General features: G+C 42.1%; 1 protein-coding gene and 6 non-coding genes across 8 annotated transcripts in view; 6 read left to right on the top strand and 1 right to left on the bottom strand.

Annotated features, from left to right (window-relative positions):
- Positions 1 to 15,192, bottom strand: part of sema3h (sema domain, immunoglobulin domain (Ig), short basic domain, secreted, (semaphorin) 3H) — a 78,594-nt gene that overhangs the window by 30,520 nt on the left and 32,882 nt on the right. For both annotated transcript variants that reach the window (XM_074644687.1, XM_074644688.1), the window contains exons 3-8: positions 9,649 to 9,711; positions 8,086 to 8,205; positions 6,922 to 7,015; positions 4,983 to 5,102; positions 3,321 to 3,466; positions 2,806 to 2,920 (exon numbers count right to left, since the gene is read on the bottom strand). In XM_074644687.1, coding sequence (XP_074500788.1) covers positions 2,806 to 2,920; positions 3,321 to 3,466; positions 4,983 to 5,102; positions 6,922 to 7,015; positions 8,086 to 8,205; positions 9,649 to 9,711 — 658 coding nt within the window. The remainder of the gene's footprint in view (positions 1 to 2,805; positions 2,921 to 3,320; positions 3,467 to 4,982; positions 5,103 to 6,921; positions 7,016 to 8,085; positions 8,206 to 9,648; positions 9,712 to 15,192) is intronic.
- Positions 636 to 708, top strand: trnar-ccu (transfer RNA arginine (anticodon CCU)). The gene has a single exon. It is a non-coding gene; the product is annotated as a tRNA-Arg (tRNA).
- Positions 1,152 to 1,224, top strand: trnar-ccu (transfer RNA arginine (anticodon CCU)). The gene has a single exon. It is a non-coding gene; the product is annotated as a tRNA-Arg (tRNA).
- Positions 2,002 to 2,074, top strand: trnar-ccu (transfer RNA arginine (anticodon CCU)). The gene has a single exon. It is a non-coding gene; the product is annotated as a tRNA-Arg (tRNA).
- On the top strand, positions 2,081 to 2,152 carry trnam-cau (transfer RNA methionine (anticodon CAU)). Its single transcript has one exon. It is a non-coding gene; the product is annotated as a tRNA-Met (tRNA).
- Positions 5,303 to 5,375, top strand: trnar-ccu (transfer RNA arginine (anticodon CCU)). Its single transcript has one exon. It is a non-coding gene; the product is annotated as a tRNA-Arg (tRNA).
- On the top strand, positions 5,855 to 5,927 carry trnar-ccu (transfer RNA arginine (anticodon CCU)). The gene has a single exon. It is a non-coding gene; the product is annotated as a tRNA-Arg (tRNA).

Genomic DNA, 15,192 nt, shown 5'->3' with positions numbered 1-15,192 from the left:
TGCGTGTGTGTGTGTGTCCTGCTGAAGTGTTTTCACAAACAAATTTGTATGCACCCTTATCAGATGTGTAAAACGTGGCCACAGGCATCCTGGGAAGAAATGTTTACGCTCCTGACAAGTCAGAACTGTCTTGTGTACATAGACTGAGGCTAAAGTATGTGTGTAACAGTTTAAAAGCTCTGTGTGCATTCTTAATGTTGCATGTGTGCCTGCATGAGGGTTCGACTATATGAAAGAAAAAGAGTGTATGATTTACTGTGTGTGTTAATGTACTGTATATGTTCACATAAAAGGTAATTCTATGCGTGTGTTCTGTCGTTTACTCTGAGAATCTTCTGTTTACAAAAACAGTAAAGATAAGAAACCAGTCCTGTCTCCACAACGCTCTCCCTCTGTTCTCTATCTCCTTGTCTCAAATGTTTTTTTTCACTAAGTAAAAGGTGAAGCCATGTGATGCTGACCGCAAAGTGGTGCAGAAGCACGTTGAGCCGATAACCCAGAAGACAATGGATTGAAATTATCCTCTCTGCTAAAGTTTTCATGGCATTGCAGCCGAAGAGACATTTATGCTTTACTCTACGAGGTCCTGGATGAGTAGTATGCGATATCGTGCATTATCTAGCTTTGACACAGAAGCCCCAGTGGCCTAATGGATAAGGCACTGGCCTCCTAAGCCAGGGATTGTGGGTTCGAGTCCCATCTGGGGTGATTGACAGCAGAGTGCTGGGTCCAGAGGTTGATGGATTGATACCATCCTCTGTGATCTTTGTTGGCCTTAAATACATTTCAATTACTTAAAGAGGTATTCCAGTGATTTAGTGTTGCACCTCCATAAAGTTGTAAGACTGAGATATGAAAGTCTTAGTCCCCCGTATAGGTCAAGCTCCAAAAACACACTTACAGTTCCCATAAACCTGAAATTATATAATCCATGTCAGCATCGCAAGGGTCCACACAGACTGTATCTGTGGACCGTGCACACCGATCACACGTGAATATGGCCACTGTTACTTTATCTCTTTATTGTTGTGCCACCTCTGCCACTGCCCCGGTGACCTCAGGAGTAATTGTTGACTAAAGCCAATGTTTGTTCTCCCATATTGTTGCTTTGTAGTCGAAGTCACTGTTCGTCAATAGGTCTAGACTATGAAGCCCCAGTGGCCTAATGGATAAGGCACTGGCCTCCTAAGCCAGGGATTGTGGGTTCGAGTCCCATCTGGGGTGATTGACAGCAGAGTGGCGCAGCGGAAGCGTGCTGGGCCCATAACCCAGAGGTTGATGGATCCAAACCATCCTCTGCTAACAGTGTTTTGGCGGCTGTAGCTTAGTGGCAAGGGCTCCTCCAGTCTGCAGGTGGAAGTGTCCTTGAGTGAGATAACTGAACCCCAAGTTGCTCCCCGGGCGATTCACAGCAGCCCACTGCTCCTAAATGCAGTCATCACACTTCATGTATGTATCGCTATGTATATGACGAATGTAATAACGTTTTTTAACAGGGGCGTTCGATTAACAGATATCTTAAGCTTTAACAGACATTTCAATGACCGGAAGTTGGAATAAGAAGATATCCTGAGTGTCGGTCCCTTGTCTACTTTAAGCTCCAAAAAACAATTAGCTCTAAAACTTGACACAGTGACATAGGTTGAACCTAAATCGAGAAAAAGAGATCATGCCAGAGACAAAGCACAAATTATTGGTGCACCTGCAAACAGTCAGCATCTTGTAATGTGCAACCCCAAGTCTTTAACTGCCCTTCCAATGGGTACTAATGGGGTGTCACCAAATGGACAAAAGTGTCTGACAAATCATTGCATAATGTCAATACAGACTGCAGATGTCAGGAGAACAGTCTCTGCTGCAGACAAAGACTGCTGAGCTCTATAGCATTTGTTGCTTCACTACATCACTGCTTTTGTCTCATGCTCCCCATGTTTTCAATGCTTTGCTTTGTCATGCTGTTTATGTCCCTCTTTCAATTGTCTCTCTAACACAGTTGCAGAAGCCCCAGTGGCCTAATGGATAAGGCACTGGCCTCCTAAGCCAGGGATTGTGGGTTCGAGTCCCATCTGGGGTGATTGACAGCAGAGTGGCGCAGCGGAAGCGTGCTGGGCCCATAACCCAGAGGTCGATGGATCGAAACCATCCTCTGCTATCAAGGTTTTTAAGGAACCTCAAAAAATAATAATAACCCCGCTGGAAACAAAGGTGTCCAGCACAGCACAGAGGGACAAATTGTTCTTAATAGTACTGTCTTCATCGCCACTGAACATCAGAGACTTGCACATCTGCAGCTACGAGTTCAGACAGAGAGCAGAGGGAGGCTCACATCCGAATTCACTCAAAACACACATGAAAGACTTATGCCTACATAGACCTGCTCCTGAGGACACACACACACTGGCGCGAATCCTTGATAATGAATAAACCCACAGCAACTGAATGTAGAGGCCAGTTTCCGTGGTTACCAAGGCTGAGGCACGAAGACGAACCCAAGGTGACCGACAGGGTTGTTGATCACCGTGGTAACGGTGGAGCACACACACACACACACACACACTGAAGCTGTAGTGGAGCATTTCTAAATTTCTTTGGTCTGTGAACTCTTCTTCATCATTTCAAAATATTTCAGTTCCAGCTCTTCATAAACACAAACACACACTGACTGAGTATCTGAACTCAGTTCATCTTTTATGAAGCATGCAGTGGCTCCAGCTGTTGATGTGACCAGTGGTTGAGGCCTGTCTGATGTGATTAGTTTTACTGTGTAAGTAATGTGCTTGTCATTTGAGGCTCGTGTGCACTCACGCAGCTGGTCGAAGTGCGTCTGCAGTCCGTCTGGTCCCGGGACTGAACACACCATACGAGCCTTCTGGAAGGTACTCCACTTATTGACTAAACTCCTCTGGCCTCCAATGTCGTTCTACACACACACACACACACACACAAAAAGAGCAATTTAATACAAATATTTCTACACACAAACACGGTCATGCACTTTTACACATATCCATATAAAAAGGCAAATAGTACAAACATTCGCAGTGTATCACAGAAGACACAGCGAAGACACAGAGATGGCGACAAACATAACCAGTCCCCTATACACAGACTTCAAAAGTCGCATCTATACGAGCTGGCAGGAACATCCAATCACACATAGCTGCTTGTTACGTAAACACATGTGCACTGACCAGCACGTACATCTCTCATACTCTACCTGTTCAGGCGAACACATGTTTATGTAAACTATATGCAGACAGTTTCTGATATGAGCACACAAACACACATCTCTATCTTTCTCCAACAAACACAATCCATACCTTGCACACACGTGCCACTCTGGAGTAGAGCACCTTCCCAGCAGCCCCTTCTGCCTCCTGAGCGCGCTCAGTGAAGAACACGTAGACCTTATCATCTTCTGGGTTATCAGTTTCAGACAGCGGCGCTACCCGCACAAACTGGGCATCTGGAGAGAGAGAGGTCGAGCATCAGGTACAGCTGAGTTTATAAACAGCGGAGAGAGTCAACATGTATCTTGTTGTTATCAGCAGCAGACGTCGACACACCGGCCTGATAAAACACCGACCGGGCGTGCAGGAGATGGTTTTAGAGATTTAGACATTCGGTGTAGGTCAGAATATTCAGTTTACAAAGCAAGAAGTAAAGAGAAAGATGGTTGTTAAATGTATTCATTTATATCAATCTAATGACTTGACACCAAAGAGAACACTTATTACTTGAGAAATAGATGTAGAAACAGCACAGATACTGTGTGTGTTGAACGAGTAGCTGTTTGATAAAAAATTCAGAACCAGTGGAAACTGAACTGCTAGCATGTTGGCTGTTATCAGAGTGCCACATGTTTTAGTCTACGTGTCCACAGGGGTGTTTTTGGATGCAAGGGATTGCCTTGCTTCCCAGCATTGGCCGCTTGATGGGCTGCCACTAGGCACAATGCACCTGATTGGACGAACGCTTTCACTCGTGGGCTGCTGCTCCCAGCTTTCAAACCGAAACCAACATGGCGGCTCGTTTGGAAACTTTTTTCTTGTATATTACAGAAATAGTTCATCGAAATGTGTTTCTGAAAACATTTTAGGCTAGAAATAATCCATTCTGTCGCTGAATCCGTCTTCATTTTAGATCCACAACGGTTGGTTGAAATGTTTTTCGGGAGTTTCCAGAGGCGGCGAGTCGCGCCGGACGCCCCTGATTTGCATAAAGTAGCCTGGACCTCAACTTTATGCAAATGAGGAGCGGCCAATGTAACGGTCCGTCTCTCAAAACGTACCACTACGCTACCAGAATGCATTACACCGCTGACAATGAATGGGAAGCAGGGATATGACAGATCTTGTGGACACGTACCATAACACACCATGACTCACACTTTACAAAGAAGGCCATCAAGACAAATCCTGGGTAGCATACCAACTAAATACAAGGTCATTTTATTTGTTGTTTTCTAGATGAAAAAATACTCAAGTGAAATTCCATTATTTGCTGTTTTCTAAAAGGACTTGGGACCAGACATCTCAGCAACATATCAGTATAAAAACTCTGTACACAAGCAGAGACTTCTGTTGCGGCATCCGACCAACTGTAGGTTAGAGATCAGTTTTCAAAAGTAAGGAGTTCTTTACTCTTTTATCTCTCCGGTCACAAGGTGGAAATCTACTCTATGTGACCGGGGCACTTTCTAAGTCTGGTGAGATGGCTTTCAGTATTTATGTACCTAAAGATTGGAACAGTTTGCCTGCTGATCTTAGACTTGCTCTGACACTGTGTTCTTTTCAATCCATGTATATGTATTTTTATATGTATGGATGTCTCTGTTTATTTGCAAATTTATGCTGCTTTTTTGTTCTTTTGTTTTTATGTAAGTCACTCTGAACTGCTTTTGTATGATATGTTGTTGTGCAAATAAACTTGAATTGAATTGAATTTTCTTTTGGCTCTCTTTGACGTTTCTTTGCGCTTACCCTGCAGCCAGGTGGAGTCGTACTGCTCGGTGCGGATGACATGACGGCTGCCAAGACTGCGGAAGAAGGCGGAGTCCCGGCTCATGAAGTCTGAGGTGATCCCAGCATACAGCTCTCCATCTACACAGAATAACAAAAGGTTTAAGTATTTCTTTTAGGTAAGACACAAGTGTAGTGTAGTTTCCATCCCAAGCTGACTCTGTATGAGTCACTTTATCTCTGCCACTGCCACAGGGGCCATTGTTGACGAGAGCCAATGTTCGTTTTGCCCATATTATTGCTTTTAAGTGAAAAGAAGTGGTCAATTTGTGTGGTGTGAAGCCCCAGTGGCCTAATGGATAAGGCACTGGCCTCCTAAGCCAGGGATTGTGGGTTCAAGTCCCATCTGGGGTGATTTGACAGCAGAGTGGTGCAGCAGAAGCGGCCAGAGGTCAATGGAGCAAAACCATCCTCTGCTATCTGTGTTTTACTGGCAGCTGTTTGGCCGTAAAGACATTTCAATCACTTAAAGAGGTACTCCAGTGATTTAGTGTTGTACTTCCATTAAGTTAGCAGACTGAGATATGAAAGTCTTAGTCCCCTGTATAGGTCAAGCTCCAAAAACACCAGAATTTACAATTCCCATAAACCTGAAATTATATAATCCATGTCAGCATCGCAACGGTCCACACAGACTGTATCTTTGGACCGTGCACACCGACCACATATGTGAATATGTCCACTGTTACTTGATCCCTTTATTGTTGTTCCACCTCTGCCACTGCCACGGTGACCTCAGGAGCCATTGTTGACTAAAGCCAATGTTTGTTCTCCCATATTGTTGCTTCGTAGTCAAAATCACTGATGGTCAATAGGACTAGTCTACGTGTAAAGCCCCAGTGGCCTAATGGATAAGGCACTGGCCTCCTAAGCCAGGGATTGTGGGTTCGAGTCCCATCTGGGGTGATTTGACAGCAGAGTGGCGCAGCGGAAGCGTGCTGGGCCCATAACCCAGAGGTCGATGGATCCAAACCATCCTCTGCTATTTATGCCGGAAGCATAACAAGATAACTGATGCAGTGAAACCCTTCATATTACTTCCAACTCCTGTTGCAGACATACTATAACACATTTACACATTTCCAGTGATTGTGTATTCTCCTAACTAACTCCTACTCTCAATACTGTGCCTGAATGCATCCTGTGTAGACACAGACAGAGCACTGAAGCTGCTGCTCTGCTAACATGCTGCTCACGCTACGCCTCCTGTGTGGACAACATGTAAACCACCCATACTGAGAACTAAAATATTTTGCAGCCTCAAAATAAACGCAGACAATATGTTGAGATGGCATTGTGGAAAAAAAAATCTCTAAAATGAATTATAATATTAACAAAGTTAGGAGTGTGCTGATCTTTCGGCTTCTGAATAAGCTCTGTGGCAAACGCAAGTTCATGATATTAAACTTTTTTAATTTGACCGTTAGAATTAAATTGCATTTTTATTTTGTTCAGTAAGATAATCTTCACAAATGAACACCACGTTTATGATTTTTAAAGTGTAACTGCAATTGCCAGAAGTAAAAAGCTAACGTTAGGCTATAAATGAACTACACTAAAGTCACATGAGTGCGAATATACACAACAAGCCTATAAAGGTGGATGTGTCAGTGTGATGACGTATTGTAGTGTCATTTAGCCACTTGTTAGCAACCGCCTTTTTTAAGACATGTAAAAGAGGGATATTAACTGATGTTTTTTATGTCGTAGGACAAAGCGTTAAAATCTCCTCAGCTTGTGTTAACCACAGACCTTATTTCAGGCATCTAACTAAAAACCCACTGACTTCCAGACGAGGGAACCGGAAGTGCTAAAATGCTAAGTAATTTCCGGGTGTCAGGACTCATTCCTGTAGCACTTTATTTGAGTTGTGGCTTGAGGGAAATGACGGTCAACCTACCAACGACAGCGGAGGCTGTTTTCTGGAATGGATCGTAGGGACATTTCCCTTTCCCACACTCTGTCTGGCTGTAGGAGAGAGTCTGGTGCTCCGACTGACAAAGGAAACAAGAGACAGAGGTCACTCAGACAGAGAGGGAGAAAATCAGCTGGACAGAAGAAGAAGGACAAGAGACTGACTCTTTAACTCATTCTTTAATTTATAAGTAATTTCATTCATCCACACAAATAAGCAAGAAGACTTTTTCAGCGGAGTGAGTGGCTAATTGAAAGTGATCAGGCGAAGTGGAGGGATTTTAAAATGTGTGAAGTCCAGCCTTAAACCAGTCAGCGCCACCAGCTCCCTTAAGCACCACGTCTGAACCTCTCTGATCACACACAGCCTTTCATGGCATTAGTTGTTCGCTGACACACATTCACACGCACACACACAAATACGAATGCAGGAATGCACAAACCCACACACATAAAATCACACACGGTTTCTGATCCCACATTCATACAACTGGCACAGATTTAAACCACATCCCCACCCCCACACGCACCATAACTGAGGGACTTTAGAACCATTAACCTATTTCTGACACAATGGTAACCCACATGTGTCTGAATCATGAAAAATTACCAACTAATCAGTGTGGAACAGAGGAGACTCTCCTGGGCTCTAGAGTTACATTCACATTATAATTGACATAAAAATGTCACCTAAAACATCTACAGTGTCCGGTGGCCCCCAGGGTGCCGCCTCAATGACAAAAGGTACATTGTATATATTATAGACAGATGGCCCAGGGTGAACCCTGGTAGATATATGAGCGTAGGGGCAGACACCACACATACAGTATATTTCAGCTGCTGATAGGACAGTGTATAGGGGCTGGGACTGGCAGTCAGTACACACACACACTTGGTGGGTGGCAGGAACAGCATTTTTTTTATTGTTACGGTATTTAACTATTTTGTATTATATTGTATGATCGTATCTCTGAAAAAGCCCGACATCATCTTGCAGACTAGCAAATGCGATCAGCTAGAGAGAAGATGTATCACACTATTTGCGGTTGTACAGTGGTGCAGGAGAGACCACTTTCTATCTGGTTAAGTGGCTACAGAAAATGCTACAGAAAATACTTTTTTGTGTGTATAATAATAATAATAATAATACCTGTTGGAAGACGCTGGTAGCTATGAAAGCACAGCGGGGGTTGAAGGCTCCGGTGCCACAGACGTACAGGTGAGTCTGATTAAAAGGCTGCAGAACTCGCGGGAAGTTAGCACACTCCAACTGGACAGAGAGAGACACACAGAGAGGGACCACAATGTGAGACATAATGGAGGATGTAGAGTAGTTTGTAATATTGTTTTATTACCAGAGGTGGGACCACGTCATTGTGTTGCAAGTCACAAGCAAGTCTCAAGTCTTTGCACTCAAGTCCCAAGTCCTAAACTCTGAGTTTCGAGTCCTAAACAACTCATGATGCGTTCTTCAACCAATTATTTTATCAACAGAGTAACCGTCGCCAACTGGCGTTCTTCATGGTTTTCTCCTGCAACTTGATTGGATACTGTCGGATTGGTTCAAGCTAAGTGGATCTGAGGAATTAAGTGTAAGATAATCAAATGCAAGTCCCAATAATATTCACCAAAAATAGTCCAGAGTTCAACAAAAAAACACCAATATTCAGGGATTCACAAATAAACAATAAAAGATAGAAATTCAGTTTGTCAGTTAATTTTTTCCCCGCAAGTAAATCCTCTCAAAAACTAAATAAGCCCAACATCTTTGACGCTGTCGGAGTTACCTCTGGTATCGGGCAGTTGATCGTCTTCGTGCACACACTTTTTAAATAACATACTTTCTAATCTCTGGGCTTAGGGGAATGTATCAAGTATTTTCAAGTCAACAGGCTCAAGCCCAAGTGAAGTCACGGGTCATTGGTGTTAAAGACCATGTAGAGTTGCAATTTTGTTTTGATTTTTCTTTCGTTTAGTCATCAAATTTGTGACTCAAGTCCAAGTCCTGTTACTGGAGTTCACACCTCTGTTTATTACATATTTAAAGGAAGTGGTTATCTTATATTAACTGGTTGAATTTCTATCACCAGGCAACATTATTTGCAAAGTAATAACAAAAACAGCCAAGTTGAATTTTATTGAAATAACATCACAAACACAAAGTGCATGTTTCTTATTAGGATCTGTTGTGCATGTGAAAAACTGCCAGAGTTTTTATGCGCAAAATACTTGAATGTCCCTAGCTACACTGAACTTGAAAGTAAGATATGTTTGCTCGATGCGCATCAACTGTTTTTCTTTAGTCCCTCTCAAAGTCTGCCCACTTCGTCCCGCACATGTTGCTTTGTTGTCTCAATGAATCTAGCTAACCTTGATATCCTCGCCAGCATCAGACCTCTCTTGTTTGTTTATTGTTCCCAAATGAATCAGATTCATTCAACTTTAGTTACACTGTAGATTGTGATCTATCATGCAACTGTCTTGCTTTATTGCTGCATAACTCTTCAGACAGTTTAACATTGTAGCAGGCAAAGGAGGGAGGATGTTAAACCTGATATGACCTGACCTGAAACCACTGATCCATATCTGTGAAGAATTCTGTGTAAATGAATTTTCTTCCCTTTAAAACAGTACAGTAGGTACCGTGCTACATGTTACTTTGCTTATGCAATCTAGTATGTGTGTGTGTGTATCTGTGTGTGTGTTGACTCACCTCTGGATCCTTCCCAGCCATGAGACATTCTTGGACACGGTCTGGACTGGCTGGCCAGTACAGCTGCAGAGAGCGAGAGAGAGATAGAGAAAAAAAAGAGAGATTTAAAAACTGTTTTTTTATTACTCACGCTAAACCCAATAAAAGGCTTTTGGCTTTGGCAGGTGGTTGACGAGGAAGCGAGGCAGCAAAACATGACTAATCTAGATGGGGAAAAAAGAGCAGGAGGAGAAGAGGGAGATTGTGAGGCAGAGCTTCAGGGAGGAGAAAATAAAAAACCAACTGGCAGCAGCGCTAATGATGAGTCAACCTGTCAGAGCAGCAGTGACGGTGGCAACATGACAAATTAATCTACCATTACACTGTGACTACACAGTCTTTAGCAACAGTTACATGTGCACAATAATGCAACTATTGTTATGAGTTTGGATGAAGCAATCCGCTGATTTTCTTGCTGACTGAATCAGGACACATCTGGCTAAATGTCTTTTTTCATTTTGTCATATTTAACTTTTATTGACCCAGGAGAGTCAATTAAGAACAAATTGTTATTTACAATGGCAGCCTGGCAAAAGGCAAAGCCTCTTGAGGGAAGGGGGTAGGGGATAAAAAGAAATATCTAAAAGTTAAAAAGACAGTGGTGGCATACAGTATATGACAAGCATTACATATGACAACAAACATACAAGAAAAATGCAGACAGACACACAATCAACGGACAGTACCAAACAAACAGCATCAGGCAATACAACAACAGAACAAGAGTAGCAAGTAGTAAAGACTGTGATTACACCACTTCCAGTTGTGCCACTTGTTTCGTTACAGCAGTAAACTATTGTTGAGTGTGGCGGTATTGAAGTTAGGATGCTATTCAATCCTGGAACTAAGGGCCAAAAGTATTCACTTATTGTATTGTATTGTTAAGATGCAAAATGGTACTAGGATCCCAAGTTCCCCCTAAATGAATATTCTTTTAGCTTTTACATAGTTAACCCCTTAAAATCCACCTGCTGAATACAATTGGGCTCATTTCCAGTCAATTTATGCAATTCCAAGACTGTTTAGTGACCCCAGCATGTAGAAATATTCAAATACACCAATTTTTAGAATAGACGAAAATAACACAAAATACTGCATGTTTTTTGCCCCAAACTGCATGTGATTATCATAAAGTGGGCATGTCTGTAAAGGGGAGACTCGTGGGTACCCATAGAACCCATTTTCATTCACATATCTTGAGGTCAGAGGGCAAAGGACCCATTTGAAAATGGCCATGCCAGTTTTTCCTCACCAAAATGTTGCCTAAATTTGGAGTGTTATTTAGCCTCATTCGGGACAAGCTATTACGACATTATTGGTACCAATGGATTCCTTAGATTTTCTAATTTCATATGATACCAGTATCTTCACTAGCTAGCTCCAAACCAGCCTGTTACAGCCTCCAAAACACAGTAAAATCGGTCGGGACTACCGACTCTTTTAAATGAACATGCGTCATGTTGGCGTGCGTGCCCCACTTTGGGCAGCCCTGATCTGTAATAAGTACTAATCTACTGTAAGGACCTGAACTAACCCAAACAAGCCTCCAGCTGCTCCAACTGGTTCTATGTCATGTCAGGTTTATTTTACTTTGCCACAAGTTTCCAGTCTGTCTGATGTATGTTAAGTTTTTATAGGACCTGACAGGACCTAGGACGAATCAGACTGTATGCTTATTATGTTAAAAGAACAGCACTCTGGCTACGAAGCAAAAATGTTGGCTGATTTGTTTTGGTTACAGTTCGCCCACACAGAAGCCCACATACATGCCTCATGTCTTTTTCTGATCAACAGCCAGCCCACAGGCCAGTTCATTATACTTTATATTAAAAAATTTTTCAGAATGTATGTGGGCTCTTGTGCCATGTGTATCACAACAATGTTGCAACAGAAAAAGAAAGAAAGACCACCGTAATGCAGAAATGAGGAAACAATGAAACCTGTCTAATGTATGGCTCTGGGGCAGATATGGAGACGTTATGGAGACGTTAACCATGAGACACTGTTTATCCACTTTCTTTAAACTGTCTGAATCACTATGTCTGAATAAAATCCACAGGTTGTTTAAGGATCAGAGCATTCGCTTCGGGCCTGTTTAGGTTTGGTTGTGTGTGTGTTTTACTTTAAACGGATTAGTTCATCCTAAAAGACTTATTTTTAATCAGAAAATGGATGACTTCACCAGTGGAGTGATTTAAACGTAAACGTAATCAGTACATAATGATAAAAACACACATAATGGGGATTATTCCACTGCTTTCATGTCAAGCCAGCAGGGCAGGAAATAATGATGAAGCATCGATAAGAAGAGAGAGAGAGAGAGAAGTGTGGCTCAGTGTCAAATAGCAGCAACATGACTAATCTAAATATTTCCCTGAGTCAGTCATTCCCTCAAAGACCGGAGCGGTGAAGCAGAGATCGAATCGATGTAAGTGATCATCCTCAATTATCTCTACATACTAGACAAACTGCAAAGTTTACTGAAGGAATTGCAGGAATTTAACTTTTGTTTTACATCACTTTAAAATGAAAAGAGGCAAAGTATCACCCAAATGTGAACTCTGACCTGATCTGTGTTACTTCACCAACATGCCTGAGCCCTGAGTCCACCCACCACAAATCTGAAAAATGCTAAAAAAAAGTGCGCAAGGAGCTGAGAGATAAAACCACGCCTACATCCGTATGATGAAAGCCTCGACGCAGCTCCGACATATATGATACAGCTAGCTACAGTAGCTTGGAAAACAGCAAAATGGGGCACTGAATTTGATGAATTTACTGTTTGTCAGACCACAAATGAGACAAAAATTAGCACCCTGCAGTCCCTCTGCCTTCCCGCCGCTGAGAGACCACTTCACCGGGAGGAGAGCGCTCAGAACAGGTGCCAGCTCTTCCAAGTCGAAGTAGTCTCCCAGCGACGTTGAAGAGTGACTGCCACATTTTCTGTAACCAGTGTAACATTAGCATGAAAGCAGCCGCTAAAAGAGTAAATGCGTCATCCACACACAGATGTCTTAACACACATGGCTTAATTTCCATTCCACAGAAAGGAGAGAACAGGCTTGTGATGTGCTGTGATTGTAATGCTACATAGTGGTTACGGGAAAAAGTGAAAACGACAGATGCTGTGGGGAGAGGCAAAGAGGGGGGTCTGAATAGAGGACGTTAACATTGTTTTTTTGTATAAATGTCATGACGTAGATTAATCCCGAACGGTCGACTCTATCTCAGAATTGGCTTTGCAAGATTGGGATTGATTTAAAACAGTAGATTGAGCCATTTTCAACCATGAAATGAAGATTTGAAGATGAAATTTGTGAAGAAATGTCAACTGAACTGTGATGAAACACTGGTATTAATACCAGTATTCACAGTTCAGTTATATCATTTAGTCTATAGCTTAAAAAAACACATTTAAGTGTGCAGTTACACTTTAATAGAGAAAGAAATAAGACATGATCTGTGCATGGATACCGGCCCTAACAGAAAACTCTCGAGCTGCTGTGCTACAAGTCAGAATTTGCTACAATCTAGAAAATGTGACACCAACTCATCGAAAGTGATTAATGACAAATGATGGAGCTTTCAGGAAACAATTTCTTCTGGATGTCCAGTAATCGTTCCCTGATGCAGTCATTCCCGCAGAGCCCTGCGCGGAGCCGAGACGATCAGATTAGATTAGAGACCACGTTCCTCCTTATCTCCAAATACCACACACTGACAGGAACATGGACCACCACTAAAGGATTCTCACCAGGTAAAGACTTCGGTAAATGGAAATCTACCCCTCTGCGAAGAGCGTGCTGGTTGTCAGTTTATACAACATGCAGGAATGTGGGTTTATATGTAAAATATAGAATTCACTGAGGAGAAAAATAATGGAATTATGCAGATGTCCAAATGTACTTCAGTAGTGCTGAAAAAGAAAGAAAGAAAATGGAAACAAAAGAAGTAGAGAATGACTAAAAAACAAATATGCGACCCAAAGCCACAAGCACTCACTCAAACCCTCGGTGACCCTTTGTGTAATGTGGGTTGCCAGCTGTAGACTCACACAGAAGGAATGCCTTGTGGGTTTTTAGCCCTGATCAAAGAAAAATGCGTCTGAAGGCAACAGCGTCACGTTTGGCACTCTGCCCTGAACTGGGATGGACTGGAGGAACTAGTTACGTGTCCATCCCTCTGTGCCAAAATCTGTTTTACTGAGCCAGCAAGACTGCGCATATATCCAAGTATGTGTTAGGTTTAAATCATGAAAAATGTAGGAATAACGTGCTGCACTGATAAGAAGCTCTGGATGTCAGTAGCAGAGAAAATAAACAGAAATGTAGAGAATATGGCACCGCGAGTGGTTTTAACACCACAAGGGAAAGAGCTGAACACGAGCTGGAACAGTATAAACAGACTATAAATACTGTATGTACAAATATATAACTTTACAGCCAGCACGGAGCTGAGTTATGAGCAGACTATGACTATCTATCCTTTTGTTGGCTGACTGCCTGGCTGAGTGGGTGGCTGGCCAGCATGACTGCTGTCTGTCTGTGTGTCTCACTGGTTGTTTGTCTGCTTGCCTACCTGTTTGGCTCTCTGATAGCTTGTGTGTATGTCTGACAGATGAGGGTATTGATTTGATCGGGCAGGGCAGACTTATGAAAAGGCGGCACTGTGGCTGTCCTTGCTCTGACCCTGAACTTAAGCAGACTGCTTGGCAAACCGTCACCACGTGTGTGTCTGGATTTTAAACAAGCTGCAGTAGTTATAAACCTGAAACTTAAATCTAATAGCCATTATTGATTTTTTGAAAGAAGCAGACTGGTTTAAACTGATTTCCATCCATAGTTCATGTTCCTGTGCACCTAAAACTTGTTGTGTTTCCTGTTTGGGATCATGTAAAAATGCAAATTTTTTCCAAGTATAATTGTTAAGTGTGGGGGAAAAAAATCGATATGCAATATATTGTATTGATACACAGACGTCAAGTAGTAGTTCTTTTATTATATAAACTATTAACCACTTAACAATCCGACAGCCGCTATTCTGTCTTCTGGCGGTTGTAGCGTGTTCAACGCTGAAGATACTGGTATCATATGAACCCAGAAAACGGAATCCATTGGTACCAATTGATTTAAATTGATGCTAAAGATGTAAAATTTTGGCAAGGAAAAACTGTCATGGCCATTTTCAAAGGGGTCCCTTAACCTTTGACCTCAAGATGTGTGAATGAAAACTGAGATGAACAGAGTGAAAACTGTTGTTAGATAAAACAGATGTTGACAAACATGATTTGCAGTTGAAAAAAGGTAGTAAATTGCAATATATCTTATCACAGTACTCAGCATATCGCAAACTGTTAAAAATCGCAAAAAAAGATCAGTTGCAGATCTGGTGATTTCCACCCCTAATATTAGTCTAATTACTTAACACAATCACCTAAAGAGTAGCATTTAGTTTGTAGACAATGCATCTTGAATATCTTGTAAAATGAAAAAGTACTACTTTTGA

This window comes from Sebastes fasciatus, chromosome 8, assembly GCF_043250625.1.
Source record: "Sebastes fasciatus isolate fSebFas1 chromosome 8, fSebFas1.pri, whole genome shotgun sequence".
Taxonomy (NCBI): Eukaryota; Metazoa; Chordata; class Actinopteri; order Perciformes; family Sebastidae; genus Sebastes; species Sebastes fasciatus.
This window is presented reverse-complemented; position numbering and strand designations above follow the sequence as displayed.